The sequence below is a fragment of the Cystoisospora suis genome (assembly GCF_002600585.1).
Source record: "Cystoisospora suis strain Wien I chromosome Unknown contig_4217, whole genome shotgun sequence".
Classification (NCBI taxonomy): Eukaryota; Apicomplexa; class Conoidasida; order Eucoccidiorida; family Sarcocystidae; genus Cystoisospora; species Cystoisospora suis.
Genome location: NW_027157009.1, coordinates 1 through 16,083, shown reverse-complemented (window position 1 = coordinate 16,083; position 16,083 = coordinate 1). Strand labels below are relative to the sequence as shown.

Sequence of the window (16,083 nt, the reverse complement as noted above, 5' to 3'; positions counted from 1 at the left end):
CAACTACTTCGATGTAAGAGCTATCACTTCGACCCGACCTCAACGCTATCAGCTTAGGAAGACGCTCCCGTCCCGGGCCGTACTTGAGACGACCCACGAGGGTGCCACCATTATCCGCGCTGAAACTTCAGCAGCGCCACGGTGAAGGAACAAGTTGTGTCTGCATTGTCATTTGATACTCCTAGCGGCAGGACTGGTGTGAGCGATTTCCACTAATGAACCAAAAAGGCCGCCTCATTGGAGGATGCAGAAGCCTACAGAAAGTGACGGCCGGGAATCAGAAGGTCGTCCGGAGGAGGGATATCAGTAAGCCCGAGATCCTGCGGATCCAGACAGGCTGCTGTTGGGTCGTCGATCATGTCCATAATATCCAAATATCTGAGCACAAGCAAATGAGTACATCAATATCGCCAGATCGGCACTGTCGCCTGCAGCCGGGCAATGTGCTGGAGCGATTCCGGAACGCCGGGGCGCCCGAAGAGGTGTCTGGACTGAAGCCTTCCCCCCCAAACGAGGTGGGTAGCTGTTGTTCCTTCCGGTCGCGCAGCTGGCTTCACAGAGAAACTCCTAACCGCCGCGGAACGACAGGGCGGCCGAGTTTGCCAGCCTGTATCGTTTCAGTACCTGTTGAGGAAAAAGAATGCCATGTTCGTCCAGCCGGCCTGCTTACAGAGAAGCCCCGCCTCATAGAAAGCCTTGTCGGCTCTTGCCGCCCTGGCATACCTGCAACGCGGTAGGCCCGATAGAATACCGGTGGTAACCAGAATTGGTCTGCGGCAAAGGTGGCTGCGGCCGGGGGTAGCCAGCACCTCTGTTAATAGGACGCCCTGACCAGGACGTGCCGTTGAAGCACATCTGAGCGTGTCCGAGCCGCAGCGGTTCCAGTTGACCCTTCAAGGCATGGCCTCGGAGCCTGCGTACCTGAGAAGGGCCACGGCAGTCTTAGCCGCGGTAGTGCGGAGAAGGTCGAGATGCTGCTTTGAGAAATCTAGTACTGTTCGGTAGTGAGCAATGAGAAGGTGAATGGCGTCCGTGCCTCCCGATGCAGCTGCAGCCTGCCTGTGCAGGACGCTGATGGATATAGAGACTCTTTCGTCAGCCGGGGAGAGAAGTCGAAGCAATAAGCATTTAACTGTCCGCATGCTGGCTGCTGCTGTGTCTTCTTTCCCAGAGTCTTCTGATGCTTCATGTAGTGACCGGCATATACGTCGGCATAGAGCTAAGTTCTCCGTCTCTGCAAGCGCGTCAGGGAAGCTTAACAGAACTCGGGCACCCTCTTCTTCACGTCCCGCTTGTAGCAGGCTCTGGAGCAATCACACCAGTCAAAAACACGCCCCACCGCGTGTCCTTCCGCTCCTGACCAGATGAACACTCATCCCCCTGAGTGTGAGCGTGGAGTACAAGTGAACCTCCACGGCCTCCACTGCTTCGCTTGCTGCGTATGTTGTCTGCCCTCCAGGCACCTTGGGGCGCTCGAGCTGCCGCTGGGCTAAGGGGACGCGAACCACGAGAGCTGTACAGGAGTCACCTGGCAGTACGCGTTAACAAGTCGCGGCACCTCGTGCGGAGCCCGTTGCTGCGCGAGATTCAAGCACCGCTCCCAGCTGCCTTCCTCGGCGGCCAGTTCCAGGACGGCGTGGATCTCGCCTAAAGCCAGAAGGCCTTCTTCGTCACGTTCAGCCACAAGTTTGCGTTTGTGGCTCTCTTTGACCCGGCTCTCACATTCCGGTGCTAGCGCCCGTGCCAGCTGGTGCGCCTTTTCCCACTCTTCACACGCGATCAGACACTGAAGAGAGGTAGGAGAGAAAAGATACAAAGAAGCCGGCAAGCACACTGCAAAAAGTGCAAGACGTATCTACCTTCCGGTGTCCTACTACGAGCATTTGACGGGATGCAGAGTGTCCCACCTAGCCGCCCAAAATGCATTCATATGCGTTGTATGTGAGACGCTGTGCCAAGCATCGAATTTGTGAGTGCGGATTCCCTTCACGTGCCCGGTAGCTGTCTGTTCCCCCAGAAAGGACGCAAGCGAGTACCCGCAGAAGTGCGCAACACGTTGCGAGAAGGCCACTTCGGAGCACACCGCGATTGCAGCGTGGCATGTAGACCCGACGAACCTTAATTGCCTCTTCCGGTTGTTCTGCTGCTTGAAACAACCTCGCGGCTTCCAGACGACTATCGTCCCTGTCCGACAGTTTCCAGGCGACCGCGGCAGCGACTTCTTTGAAGCGCGTCTTTTCCTCTGTCTCCGCCAGGTGGACCTGTCGCAAGTCACAAGAAACTTCACAGCCAGGTTCGGGCGACTCAACGAGGAAAAAAGGTAGAGGTTGGCCGGTTGTGTAGCCAGGTCGTGGCTGTTATGAACTTCTTGCTGGACGAGCAAGGCTGTTTACATCATGACCGTAGTGGAGGAAGAAAACGAGACCAACTGCAGTGACCCTAGATACTCAGCTGCGCGCGCGACAGGCGCCTAGCTTCCCCCATGTGTATGACTGACGGCCTTGCGCCAGATTTTGTAGAGTGCTGCTTGGTCGGGAATCCGTGCGGGGTCTGCGGTAAGGCAAACATCGATGGCGCCGTTGAACTCTCCCGCAGCCTCGAGTGCCTGAGAAAGCCAAGGACAAAGCAGCAGATACTCCTCGTGAAATCTAGTGCAGACAGATGCCGTCGAACAGCCACCTGTAAAAAAAGAACTTCTTGCAATCCGAACTGGGCGCACTCGGACCGGGCAGGGCCCACGAGATATCCGCGGCCTCTGCCTGGCCGAACGGCGGCCAGCCCCCCTGGGTGGTCGCCACTGATGAGGCTGGTCTTGTGTCGCGAGCGAGGATGTCGCCTGAGGTTTGTCCGCGGTGAGCAAATCCACGGGTCCGTCACCAAAGCTGTGTGTGATAGGGTTCGGACACAACCGCTTCACTTTCCTTGCCGGCGAGCCCTGCCCCTGCATAAAGACCTGAACTCTATCCGTTGTACCCACGTTGACAAGCTCCAGAAGTTCAGCGCCAGTCCTGGGACCGCCATTTTGTCCTGTAGCCGTCTCCCGGAGAAGTTCGCGCAGCAGCTGGGGACAGTGCGCCTTGCTCACGGCGATCGCGTCCATCTTCATTTGCTTGGACAGATACATGTTGACAGCAAGATCTGCTCGACCAGCGTCAACGAAAGCCGACTCAGCGCCCTACATCAGCGCACAAATCACTCTAGGACCACGGATCCAGGTCGGCGTCTGTGAGGCTCACCAATTCTCCGTGATACTTGTTATCTAGCTACGTGACATGGAGTCTAGAGTGCGTGACCGGCCGCCAGCCCGATACTCCATTGTTAGCTAGTGATGAACTAGAGGCCTTATGGCGGGAAGGGAACATCATTTTTACAAGCCTCGCGTCCTGTGTACTCGGGGTCTTCTTCAGAAACCCGGTGTGGCTGACCGGTGGTTGCTTGGATCTCACTGGGGTCATGATTTTATGAAAACGGAACAGCGTCGCGATACTGAAAGTGAGAGGCATCTTCTTGAACTCAACACACTCTTATCACTGAGAAGGCAACCGACCATGAACTGTGGGCAGACTTGCTCACGTAGAAGCCGAAGTACTCCGATGAAACAAATGCGCTGTTTCTAAGAAGTAGTTTGTGCTGCCGTTTCTGCTGGCGTCTTACTTCCCGGAAAGAATAAACACACCCTACAAGGAAGACAACCGAGGGCGGGCAGGAGTGTGTGAGAAAATACAACCGCAGCCTGATACCTGCACGGCTCTGCGCGACCGGCTTTTGAATGGAGTGGCGCTCTGGAGAGGCACACTCGCAATGAATTCCCAAACTCAGATTTTCACCTTGAGGTCACCTTCTGCCAGGAGATTCTTCGCGCGGCTGATCAACAGCGCAGGTATCGCGTCCCGATCATAGGCTTCAGCAACCCTTAGAGCTGCGTCCCAGTCGTGCTGTTGAACATAAAACAAGTAAACAGAGGCCATGACACTGTTTCTTCCTAGCTCGCTAGGGGTGTCCCGTCTTACTGTCCCCACTTGACCAAGAGTACCCATCGACTTCCGAGAGAGGGTGCGAGTGAGTTGTGGTATCCAGCGAGATCATGATTGCAGCCGGGCGGCTTGCGGCCTTCATGGGAGGCGGCCCTGCTGCACTCCATTGTTAACAGTTTTGATTTGATATCATAAGACTGTCGATGACTCTCCGCGGGTGTGCCGAGATTCTGAAAGGAGACATACCAAGTGCTGGTACATCTCAATTGCCTCTGAAGGCTTTTTGCCCAATATGAAGTGATTCTCGGCGGCCCCGAACTCTCCCTTGTCCTCATAATGCGCCGCCAGCTTGAGGTGAACTTTCGTAGCCAGATGCTTCGCCGACTCCTCTGCAATTTTGAAAGCGAGGTCGAAGTCCTTCGACTCTGTGGCAACTTCGACGGCCACCTCAGGCAGTCTATACTAAAGACACATCCACACATCCCTGCCCCGCGGAGACTGCAGGTCAACTACAAGGCCGGAGGAGACCCTTGCGGCGGCCCTTCTCCTGTGCCACGGCAGTACTAACCCTGTGAGAGACCTTACTGCATGATGCCAGCCTAGCTGCTTCAGCGCGGCCGCCGACCTACTTTCCCGGAGACAATGAGGCAGACCAAGATATGCGCCGCTTCTTCAATGACTGCATTGCGGTGTACATGCTTTCATCAACCAGCTAGGCTGAAAAGAAACCCACCGTGCAGTGGGTGAAAGGAAGGGCAACGTCCGGTAATGCCAAGAGCACTAAAAGACGCACTTGCTGAAGGAGCTCGACGGCTGCCTCATAGCCCTTTAGCTTGCTTCGCTCGTGAGCGAGAGCCACAACAACCTTCTTGTACGCAGCTTCTCCTCCTTCCTTGCGAGCTACCCTCATCGCATCCTCCCACTTGTCTAGGTGCCGAAACATGGCCACGGCACTCTTCCACATGCCACCCTCTACAGAACGCAGGAATGGAGCAGGAAATGCAAATGAGCGGTCGAAACGTGTCTGTACGGGATTGTGTGTGCTCTTGCTTGCGTCCCTCAAGCACGAACGGCTGCTGTGAAGCACTGCAGAGAATCGGGGGCCTCTCCCGTGGATTGCGAACTTCTTGCTTGTCAGTACCTGCCCCGACAAACCTACTGACCCCGTTGTGACTCTGTCGGAACCTCCCAGGCGCGCGAGAGAACAGCCATAAGTGGCGAAACACTCCCAACATGTGAAACCTATTTCCACCGAGAGAGACTTTACCGATGTAGAACTGCTCGGCTGCCATTAGATTGCCCTTAGCCTCCATCTCCTGGGCGAGGACCTTGTAGGTCTCCCCGAGAAGTTCGGGCCTAGTGACGTAGCGGCAGCGACAGGCGACACAGGTCCTTCGTACAAGCTGACGACCCAGGCAGGATGCACAGCTACGTGCTTTCCTCCTCAATGAGAGGTGACGCTGACAGGGACAACATTGTCGTTCTGTGCAGATGCCCACCGAAGCTTACCGATGTTGGGAGACTAGCTGAAGCATCTCGGGGTATTGCTCGTGGTTTTTTCGGAGGGAGATAGCTTCATCGTAGAGACCCACAGTTAAGTAAGCCTTCTCGGCGTCCTGCAGACGAAGCGGAGTCGCTAACTAACGCGGAATGACATGACTACTGCGAGCTCACACACCCATCATAGACAGCTGTCTGGAACCTTAATGCTCTTGGGCTGGCCCGTGTCTGTGGTAGGAGATAAGAAAACCGCATTGGGTAAGCTCTCACCTGAAGTTTATTGCTAATTTCGAGTTGCTTGGCAACTTGGGCAACAACGTTTTTGACTTGCCTTTCTTGGAGATGTTCAGACGCAACCTGGTTTAAGTCACAACTGACAGACATCCTCTGCTTTCATCCGTTCGCCCCTGGGAGACGAGCAGCTTCCTGGCGAGGTGGCGGATCCCCGGACTTGGAGCATCACTCACTACAACAGCGAAACTGTCGCTGTCCACTCTGGCTCGGAAGGTGTTAGAGCAACTCAAGCGTGAAACCAGGAGCCTCGACCACGGAGGGCGCCATCGGTCGCAGTGTGCAGTTGTAGCTTCGTTTGCCGTAATGGAAGAGAGGGCACAGTGCCACCCCGGTGTTCGGCCAACGGCTGACCTGTAGACCCTTCTCCACCATGCCAGCACGGACATACATGAGCACTGCTTCTGTGCAGCTGTCAGCCTGAATCCAGTTTGAGCACAAAATGTTAGCCGACAGCAGGAATTTGCAATTTGACTGCGCATTCCGAGTGAAGGCTGACTGCTAGGAGCGTTCAAACCCTGGAGAGTTGCCTCGTACCCCTCGAAATGTTCAAAGCCCGTCAACAGGTTCCTGCAGACTGGCGTCTTCGGGAAGAACCCGGAAAACTTGTCCTACCAGAGGGCTCCTTGGCCGTCTTATTCGGTACATGGTGTTACCTAGCAAATTTCGCGGTGTCTCCTGCGCAAACCTGTGGCCAGCCCACCGTCTCCCTGACGCTCGGTCACCGCTCGAGTTGAGAAGCGCGTACCTGGACGAAGCACGACTCCGCCTCAGCCAGTCTTCCAGCAGCGACGCAGTGCTGGGCAAGCTCTAGAAGGTATGGCCTGGCTATTTCTCCGCCTTCACTAGCAACCAAGTCCTGGACCAGCTGGGCAGCCTTATTCCAGTTTTTTGCCTTCATCGCGGCATCAACAGCCTCACGCTTGCACGCGGCTTCGAGGAAATGGTTAATGGCTGCGTCAGGCTGCAACCCCACAAAAGCTCACACCTAGACAAATCCTGTTATTCTAAGCGTACGGACGGCACCTAGGTCGTCCTTCGAAGCTGCGGCCCTGCGTTAAGCGTATGGCCCCCGTGTACTTCAGGTCTTCCACTGCCGAGAAGCCGGGCGACATCAGCTACCCCTGGGCCTCCACAAAAAAACTAAAAATCCGGAGTCTGTGAAGAACAGCCTCTCAATGGACTTCTGACGCCATCGCTCCCACGAGCTGCGTTGTCAGTTTTCACACACTTGAAGTCACTGACAGCGAGGCGGATTCCACGCGTCCGACTGCGAAGTTCCTGTGACGAACGATGCTACATCCATGGCCGGGCCGTGAGATACGTGCACCGCTACCATACGTATAGCCAGCTCCCATAGAAAAGTCCCCCGTACTGCCATTACGACGCTGTCACTGGAGTAGATGCAGCGGAAACGTCAAAAGTGCTGTGCCTGGTTACTTACACGGGCATGTGCACAACTGGCACCCCGTATCAACCGCTGGAGAAGGGGACGGCCCCGGTTAATGAGGGCTGCTCTAAACGTGCGCGGCCACTCCGTCACTCTCGAGGGCAAGACGAATCTGATGCAGGGTCTGACTGCACCCTCTGATATGTCACATCACGGTATTGGGCCCGGTATGTAGAGCTGGGGGCTTGACAGTTACGCTCACCTGATGAAGGCTAAGAAGCCACTCTCCCCACTCCTTCTCGATACTCCTAGTCTCTACTGGACAGAACTGTCGCGACAACTCCACAGCTTTTTTGTACGCGTGTCCCTGTCTGACAACGGGGACACCGGAGCAAAAGTGTAAGAAGCTCCCACTCCTCATCACCATGCAGACCGAGCGACCCCGAGCAACCAGAGAGCTGAAACGCTTGTTAACATGCAGCATAAGCAGCATTCAGTTCCGCTGTGGCAGAGCGACTACAACTCCGCCCGCATATATTACACGTTCGGGCGAGGTAGGTCACAGGCAAGGGTGGGGCAGAACGTCACTATCTCTCCCGGGTTATGTGCTTCTCCATTGACTTCTGGCCGGCTGCTGCGGCTGAGGACTGCATGGGCTTGACACACAGGTATGAAGAGGCGTATCTAGTCTGGTTCATCACTTGAGATTCTAAGGAAATCTCCTGTCCCGGTAAGCAGCACTACGCATGACGTGACCGTCAATAAAACTGTGTAATCCGGGTTACCCGGTAGTATCTCTGGTTTCGCTATCAGGTCGAGGAGATCTGCTCCTCGGCAGGTAAAGCTGTACCTATGCACAGTCATAACTCTCCGAAGTCTGCCCTCCCCGCTGTCCAGGAATAACTGGCTTCGGTGATGCTGACCTACCGCGAATGTTTACGTTCAGCAGACATCCTCAAGGCGACTAACCTGTACGCCGCAAGGGCTGCATCCGTGTCACCGAGCACCTGGTACAAGTCCCCAGCTTTATCCAGGAGACCACATGTCATTAGGCTGTCTGCAGTCGCTTCCACGAGTTCTGCACGGAATACGTTTATATCCGGGTGAGTACTGATAATTCCCGACGCTTTAGACGGCAGGCCGCCTTGCATGAAGAGCTCCACGGCCCGCTCGAAGTTGCCTTCACTAAGCTGTATCTCAGCCGCCTTCTCCTCCTGTTTGTACAGGAAAAAGAAAATGGAAGCAGTGGCGCTCTTGCGGGTGAAATGAAGTCTAGAGGATTGTCGTGCGAGGTAAGCTACCCGGCGGTCAGGGGAACCGGGCGTAGCTGCCAACTGAACCAGCCAGAGGTACCCCCCCTGGCATGAAAACGTCATACTTTCCGAGTGATGTTCCACACAGTGAGACTGCTGCTCAGGTCGCTACGCGTCCGGAGTTCTCCGGAGCGTGCAGTCCTCGACCCCGGGTTTTCGCCGGGTTCCAGGCGCTGCTGACGGTTGCAGGCAGTTGATACCGCGCTCGAAAAAAAACCGGTGGGACACCAATCGACGAACTGAGATCATCAATCCGAGCACACAGCTGCCCTAAGAGGACACCAGGCAACGCTGTGGCGGTGAACTTGGGTAGACTCCCGTAGTCAGTAAGCTACCGATCTGCCTGCGCGACCAGGACGGGTTGTCAGCGGTTCATCTTCTCCCCACACAGGTCCGAGCTGCCCTAGGCGGGCGCTTGGAAACCGGTCCATGTGAGTCTCCAGCCTTCTTGCTCATAGCAGACATTCAAACTCGCCACTCCTTCGAGTTACCTGTCCAGTCCGCAGCAGCCATTCTTGGTACTCTTCTCTCATTTTAGAGATGCCGCCACAGCCCTCCCGGTCAGCAAGCCTGATGCTTTCCTCGAACCTTCACACAAGGCACGGCGGGAAACATCTAGCGTCATGACGTCCCCTTTGAGGTGTGCGAACACTACATGGCACTGCCCCTCTCCTGCGATCTGAACATGCCAAGGTGCGTGAGTGCGCCTGCTCCCTCAACAAAAGCCCGCGCACTCTGAGCCATCTGTAAGTGACTCTCGAATAGAAAAAAGATGCTGAAGTTTCAGTAGCCAGGGCGTCCAAGAACGCGCGTGCAGTTACAAATGCTTGGAAGAAACATGCGATTGCTGACGTAGAATCCTGGTGGTGCCGCACCCACGTCACGAAAGTCTAGGGTCAGGAGCGCGTGTTCGCTGTGCCCTCTCAGCCGACAGTGAGAAGAGCAGGCCTCGGCAACAGTGGCCCCGTAAGTGAGTCCTTCGAAAGAAGCTCGCCTAGGAGCGGCTTCTTGTGTGCCCGGTGGTTGCAAACATCCCACGTGTCAGCGTTTTGAACATAAGGATCAGTTGAAACGCCACCTGTGTAACTGCTGGTACATCTGCATCGCTTCCGCCGCGTCGTGGTGCTCGGAGAGGATCGCCTCCGCCACGTGGTAGTGCTTGTTGAGTACTGCTACTCTGCGGAAAGGGGAAGGCACAGTGAAAGGTCCTACTTCCACACGGGGTCGCAGCCGGCAAATTGCTGTACGAAGTTTGCAAGTAGCAGGGAGACCTCGTCTCTCCATACTTACCTTGCATCGATGAGGTACTGCTTAACAGTGTCCGCCGTAGCCGGTCCATGTGCTCCGGAGCTCGGTCCATTTATGCTGTGGCCAGGAGCGTGCTCTCTCAGTTGATTTGTAGCGGCCTTCAGGTATCTAGCTTTTGGCAAGTCCCTAGAGGCTGCGAAGCAGAAGTGCGCGACGCCTAGCATGCCATCGGAGAGAGCCGCCGCGGCGAGAGACCGGCACAGTCTTTCTTGTTCGTGCGTACAGCTAGACCAAGTGTCCACAAGGGATGAGATGGCCTACACTCGGACACAAATCCAACAACCGGGTCACCATAAGTACCAACCCATGCTTCCATACACGCGTACCCGTGTTGGCCCCCTACAGCAGCCCCCCAAAAGCGCCCTAGCTAAGCTGCGACAGCCGTCTACTGGAGGCCTCGTCGGCTGGGGACTGGTTACGTGTCTCTGAGATGACGCGTGGAGAGCAAGTCGCCGGGCAATGTTAGCCCTCACTCTCACTGAGTTCCAGGATGCTTCGGCATAGCATGTGCGGACACCACTAACCCATCAGCTGTACAGGTACTAGCGCTGCCGGGCTGCTCTAGGTTAGGAAGTCGTACTTGACAGTAACTCTTGTGTTCTATGCAGGTTGCGAGTTGGACTAATGCAGTATTCAGCTTTTGCTCCGTCAAGGTGCCGTCGGCTTGCCGCAGTAAAGCCACGTAGCTTCCGTCCTTGCCTTTGCCGACGTCCAGAAGTCGACCAGACACCCTAATGGTTGTCATGTTTTGCCACTCGTAGACACTGTACCTGCGAACAGGACACGCCCCGGAACGGCACCGAGCGAATAGCGAGAACTGCCACTCGGGACGCGGGCAGACACTCCGTACGGGGCCGCGGTTGAAATGAGGTGTGGGAGAAAGCCTGCAAGTTGTACGGCATGCCTTTTCGCTAAGGATCGTCCCTGAGACCTGACAGCAAAGGGGCAGCCGGTGAGGCTGTTCGCTTGTTCTGTTCCTCTGGCCCGGGTGCTGGTGCACCCAGCAGCACAGCGCAACGTCGTGTCGCGCCGCGACGAACGCGGAAGGGGTGGGAAGTCGTGTGACTCCCGGTTCTCACGGTTTAAGCGCAGCTGCAGCCTAGTGCGACAACGGCTTTGTGCTGAAGTCTTACGAGGCTGCCCTAAGAGCGCAAGCTGTAGCCACGTAGGTGCCTGCGCGCATCATTTGTGTTGGTTTTTTCCGACCTGCAGAGAAGCTTCGGTCTGCTCGTCGGTGTATATTTTACTGGTCCTCCCACCACTTAAAGATCAAAAACTTCTTGCCTCACCAGATGTTTAGCTTCATTTCTTGCTGCGCGACTAAACTGCTCGTCCCCGGTAGGAGCATAACCTGTTTACAGCCCCGCGACAAGACGCGAAGGGTGCCAGTTGATAGATCCCACAGCTGCAGGGTACCGCTGCAGTCCCTGCATAAGAGTTTGTCTCCCCTGGACAGAAGGACGGCGGATAAAACACGCCTCCGATGATGAGAGATTTCTATTGCCATTCCCGACAGGCACAAACAGCGGCAAGCCCGCAACTCCAGTGTAACACTGAGAGGACCAAGAAAGCAAATGTGCAAACTTGTTTTGCTAGGTGTGCCCACAGCTGGTCTATCCACATCCCTAGAGTACGCCGAGCGCGCGTGTCTGAGTGTGAATTCTACACCTGCACCATCTGTCGGGAATCACGCCAAGTCCACTCCAGCTGCTGTGGCGCCTCAGTTGACAGCGATGATTGGCAGCTAAAAGTACGGGTACACTTCACGGGTGCTCCAGAAACGGTTGCCAAGCTTTACAGTCGCGACTCTGGCCCCAGCAACCGCGCGCTCATATGCCAGACAAGTCTGTCAGAACTGGGACGCCCAGAGACGTACTTATTTGTCAAGACAATCCACTTAAGGGGTTCGCCAATATTCACCTCCGGCGACGCCGAGGAGCCCGAAGTTAGGTCCGACACCCTGCATCCAGTACGCGATGGATGCGCCATTCAAGAGCTCGTTTCAACCCGATGCCTTGCTGTGACGTCCCCACGGAAAAGCAGAGACACTGATTGGCTCCTTGGCGTGCGCCATCAGCGCTATCCAAGCGGCATCCTTTGTGATGTGGGATCTCCGACTGAAGGTTTCAGACTACCCGTGGAGTGCCGTCACGCCACTATATGTCTCGTGCGACAACGTTTCTAAAGCTGTTTGTCGACTCCAGACCAAAGCACCCCAGCTCCGTAAGTCGCTCAACTGGTTACCTATGTTGCTTCAAGTTCACTGCAGGTGTGTCTTTCCGGGAAGCAGCATTCGGAATAGGGCAAGCAGACATGGTCCCGGGCGTCGTCGCGCCCCCAACTACAGGAGCGACTGTGGACAAGTAGGTGGATGCTACAACGGAAAGGAGAACTAAGGAAACAATGGGAAGTACGGAGGCACTACCGTGATTCGTGTCGTAGTCACAGAACGCCGATAGTTTGAGGTGGCAGCGCAGACTCACCGAACCGTTGACGCGTCCGTTAGATACGCCGCAAGAACGCCTCTCTTTCGCTCCTGCTGCACAGCCACAGGCTCACGACAAGGTGAGACGTCAATGGTAGGAACTAAGTGTAGCTGCTGGCGGACCACGTGTCGAGCGCACTTTTCTTTAGCTAGGTTGGGGGTGCCCTCAACAGCTAAGAGAGACTCCCGGTTTGAGCTGCCGAAAAAGCGCTGCGCGGCTTTGCCCCCGCGCTCAAAAACTAGAAGCGGAGTTGCGGCGTTGCCTGATCGGCCTTGGTCACTATTCACTACAGCTGTGCCTGCACTTCAGTCTAAGTACGCCCGGTGGAGCTCAGGAGGTTTGGGTCCATTCCCCGCTGAAACGTATGCGGGTGTGAGCCCCCCCCTCCATCCGCGACGCGCGATCTCGGTGTGAGCAGCTGTCCATTGCTTGGTGCCACCAGGATCCCCAGTGCTGTCCCTGACCCACCCTTTGTTTGGGCAGGTAGGGGCCCGTACCTGCATGACTCGGATAGAAATCTTAGATCGGGAAAGGGATCTCGCGGGAATTAGTCCTGAGTAGTATCCCGGAGAGGAAGGCACGAGCTGGCAGACTCGTGAAATTCCCCGCTCTAGACAAAATAGGCACTTTCGCGCACTTCGCGATTCTCAAGTGGGTTTGCCCATCCATTTACTCCTCGCGCAAGCTCCACTGACCGCTCGACTACTATCTGCGGGTGCGCCTACAGGCCAGCGCGACGCAGGAGCGGCGACGCTGGCTAGTCTCCTTACAGGACACTGACCTGCAATCTCATTCTCTCCAAGGATCACGATCGCGACTGAGGAGTCCTCCTGGCACCGCAAATTGGCCAAACAAGATGCACTGCTTTGCATATGTTTCTCGAAAATACTAGCTACAGAGAGCTATTGCCCCAAACTGCTAGTATGTTAGAACCCGAGAACAGACAGGAATTCAAATGCCTTGCGTGTCCCCAAGAGCAGCCGAGGAGCAATGTGTCTGGTCAGTGTCCCGGACTCCACATGTGTGTCACCCGGAAGACCGCCTCTTGTCATCATTCCTTGACTGCGTGAAAGTGAGCTACTTTACATATTATCCCTAGTGATTGCCTGAATCGCTCCAACTGGTGTCCGGCCTAGCACTGGTCAGCGACCCCAGAGAGAGCAGAATAGTGGTGGCGTTGGAATACGGAAACAGTGGACCCAGGAGCAGGAGAAGTGGCGGCACAGCATCAGTCCGCCTACTGCCCTGACAGCTTACGTATTTGATCATGCAAACTCCACAAGGATCGAAAACAACTTTTTCCTTGGTCTTCCAGGTCCGTCTTATTCTGGACGACCTTTCGCGCTCTATGTCTGCGAGAAGGAGGTGCTCGCCGTCAGTCCTGACCACAAGGAATCGGTCGCCGTGAACCGCCACAGTAGTCATGCGATCAGCGTGCCCTTCGGTGCCGCCGCCTGAGCAAAGGAGTATGGTCTTCGCGTCTCGCAACCTTGTAGCACACACCTGCGAATTTCGAAGGAAAGATGCGAGCATCCGCAACATGGTAGTGACAGGGGCACCGCTCCTTTGACACAATCAAACCCTGGAGAGAGCAAGCGCACTTTTTCACGCTATGATGCCTTGCGGGTGTAGAGTGCTGACAGTCGGTCAGCAGCCGTATAAACGTCCAGAATTGCGGAAGACTCAACCCTCCCTGGTATTCGTCTGCAGGCTCCGTCAGCGGGTAGCAGTGACTCACTCCCGGGATTCCTGTAGAAGTGAGCGCGTGTACTTGTCCGCTTCTTCACGTTGCAGTTTGTTTTACCTGGGTTGCCGACGTAAAGATAAAGTCAAACTCCTTTCTCCACCGGGCCCGTCTTACAAATGCACTGCAGCGCTCGACAGAGCCCCGCCGAGAACCGCAGAACAGATCCGAGCCGCCTGGGCGCCAGCATATGGTGGAAATGCCATACACCCCCTCTAGGGCAACTGGCTCTCCTGTCAACTTCCAGGGTTCTCGTCCCTACGGTCAAGAACAAGCAGGGCGTTTCAAAGACAGACATCCTCTCTGAGGTCCGGAGAGGTGAGTCCGGCTGTGTAAGCTGGGAATCACCCCGTCCGGCTTCCCGGACCAGTCTTCGGACGGGGTTCGGGCCAAACTCCTGAGCCCCGAGAGGTGAGGAGCTGTGCTGCACCTTGAGCTTCCGTCCGTACAGATACTGGGAGCTGCTTGAGGAGGTAAACACGAACTTCAGTTTGCCCCGGCTTCTCTAAATGGCCGGTGCCGCTTCACGTCAACGCACACAACATGTGCAACAGCATTCTGGCCGTCAGACTGGGTTTATGTGTACCTCTTCCTGGGGCTGGGTTTTTTCGAGAAGGTGAATGTCCTCCCCTGATCCAACTGCTAGGCAATCGCAGGCAGGATGAAACGCGAGGGGTCCAATTGGCGACGGAGTGGAGAAGGCTGCTTCCAGATCTGTCACTTGCACCTGCCCACATGAGACACCACAGGAAACTGAACAGCTGTCGGCAGTCGTCACTGCTGTTAAAAGAAACTCCCGAGTCCGAAGACAAGCACCTTCTGCCTCAGCTGGCTGAACTGCAATAACAGCAGGGCTAGCTTCCCACCACAGTCCTGGATGCGAGCAGATGAATTTGACGTTGTGGACGTCGCGATACCGCTGCGGCTGTGTGCGACCGCGGTTGTAGCCGCAGTAAACCTGCGGACAGAGGCGGTAGCGGTCTGGCATCGGACTTTTGAGAGGAGCGGTTTTCCGTTTCCGGCCTGATCACCACGACTCATCCTCTGCTACACGTTCTGGCGCGGTGCACTTTCTGGCAGTACTCCGCTATGTCGTTCGTAGGAAGCATCGCCAAGCCTTGTCGTCTGAAGAGGCGCTGACGCCTTCGCCAACCTCACCGGTGTCCCGTTGCAGTCGAATATCGCCAGCCTCCAGCCAGAAATGGCCGCGATACAGCTGCGGCTGTATGCGACCGCGGTTGTAGCCGCAGTAAACCTGCGGGCAGAGGCGGTAGCAGTCTGGCATCGGACTTTTGCGAGGAGCGGACGCTGTCCGTGTCCGGGCCCGTTGTGGTAACTGGCTTCTAGCGCACATGCCCCTTCAGTGTCAACTAAGCAGCGTAACAAGATCTAAATGGTGCTCGCATCCTGCTGAGCTTCACCTGGATAACATGCTGGTTTACGTAGCCTGCACTGTAAGCCGGCAGCGCAGTTTGCTGCTGACCTGTATATCTCCCTAGACGCGAATCGAGAGAGGGGAGCGTCCGTGCACGACAGAAGCACGGATCCATCTAGATGTCCAGTCACCAGAAGGGACCCAGGCGGGTTGCTGGCGATACAGTACACGCCGCTGAAGGACGCAAAAGAAAGTAACTCAATCAAAGCCTTCCACAAACCCGGGAGACAGCAAATGTCGGGCCTTGCGCTTGGGAACCGACTGTCTCAAGGGCAGCGGATGGACTGGTTCTTGCACGCGAGAGGGTCCTTTCACGGGATCGAATAGGGGGTCTCACCTCTTGCCATCTAAAACAGTTCCCGATTTGTTACCGTCCACTTGGGCAGCGCGGACTCGCCCGTTCATGAGACCATAGTAAAACACTTGCTGCTGGTCTGAGGGCCAGACGACGCTGGTGATTGGAGCGTTCGTCGGGAATTTCCTGTGAACAACTTTTTGGTCTGTGGGCTCAAGCCCTAAACGGTAGACGAAGACGATGTTGTCCGACTGGGCCACAGCAACGCGGCTTGCGTCCGGGCTAAGCGCTAGGGCTGCGAACAAATCAGTACGTCTGCGGACAACGGCTTCGTTTGCGTGGGGTGA

At 55.9% G+C, this 16,083-nt stretch overlaps 1 protein-coding gene across 1 annotated transcript; it reads right to left on the bottom strand.

The window, feature by feature from the left end:
• Positions 1–254: 254 nt before the first annotated feature.
• On the bottom strand, positions 255–16,083 carry CSUI_007828 (intraflagellar transport protein 172; the record flags this gene model as incomplete). Its single annotated transcript, XM_068067971.1, has 26 exons — positions 15,779–16,083; positions 15,490–15,615; positions 15,165–15,261; positions 14,593–14,733; positions 14,067–14,264; positions 13,520–13,765; positions 13,033–13,092; positions 12,260–12,315; positions 10,357–10,546; positions 9,759–10,033; positions 8,960–9,056; positions 8,125–8,369; positions 7,418–7,526; positions 6,514–6,729; positions 6,120–6,185; positions 5,745–5,831; positions 5,484–5,590; positions 5,242–5,330; positions 4,768–4,946; positions 4,221–4,436; positions 3,828–3,935; positions 2,118–2,261; positions 1,529–1,786; positions 922–1,304; positions 625–771; positions 255–378 (listed from the first exon to the last, which is right to left on the bottom strand). Exons 1-26 carry the CDS (start codon positions 15,844–15,846, stop codon positions 255–257), a joined length of 4,032 nt encoding a protein of 1,343 aa, XP_067920047.1. The 5' UTR covers positions 15,847–16,083.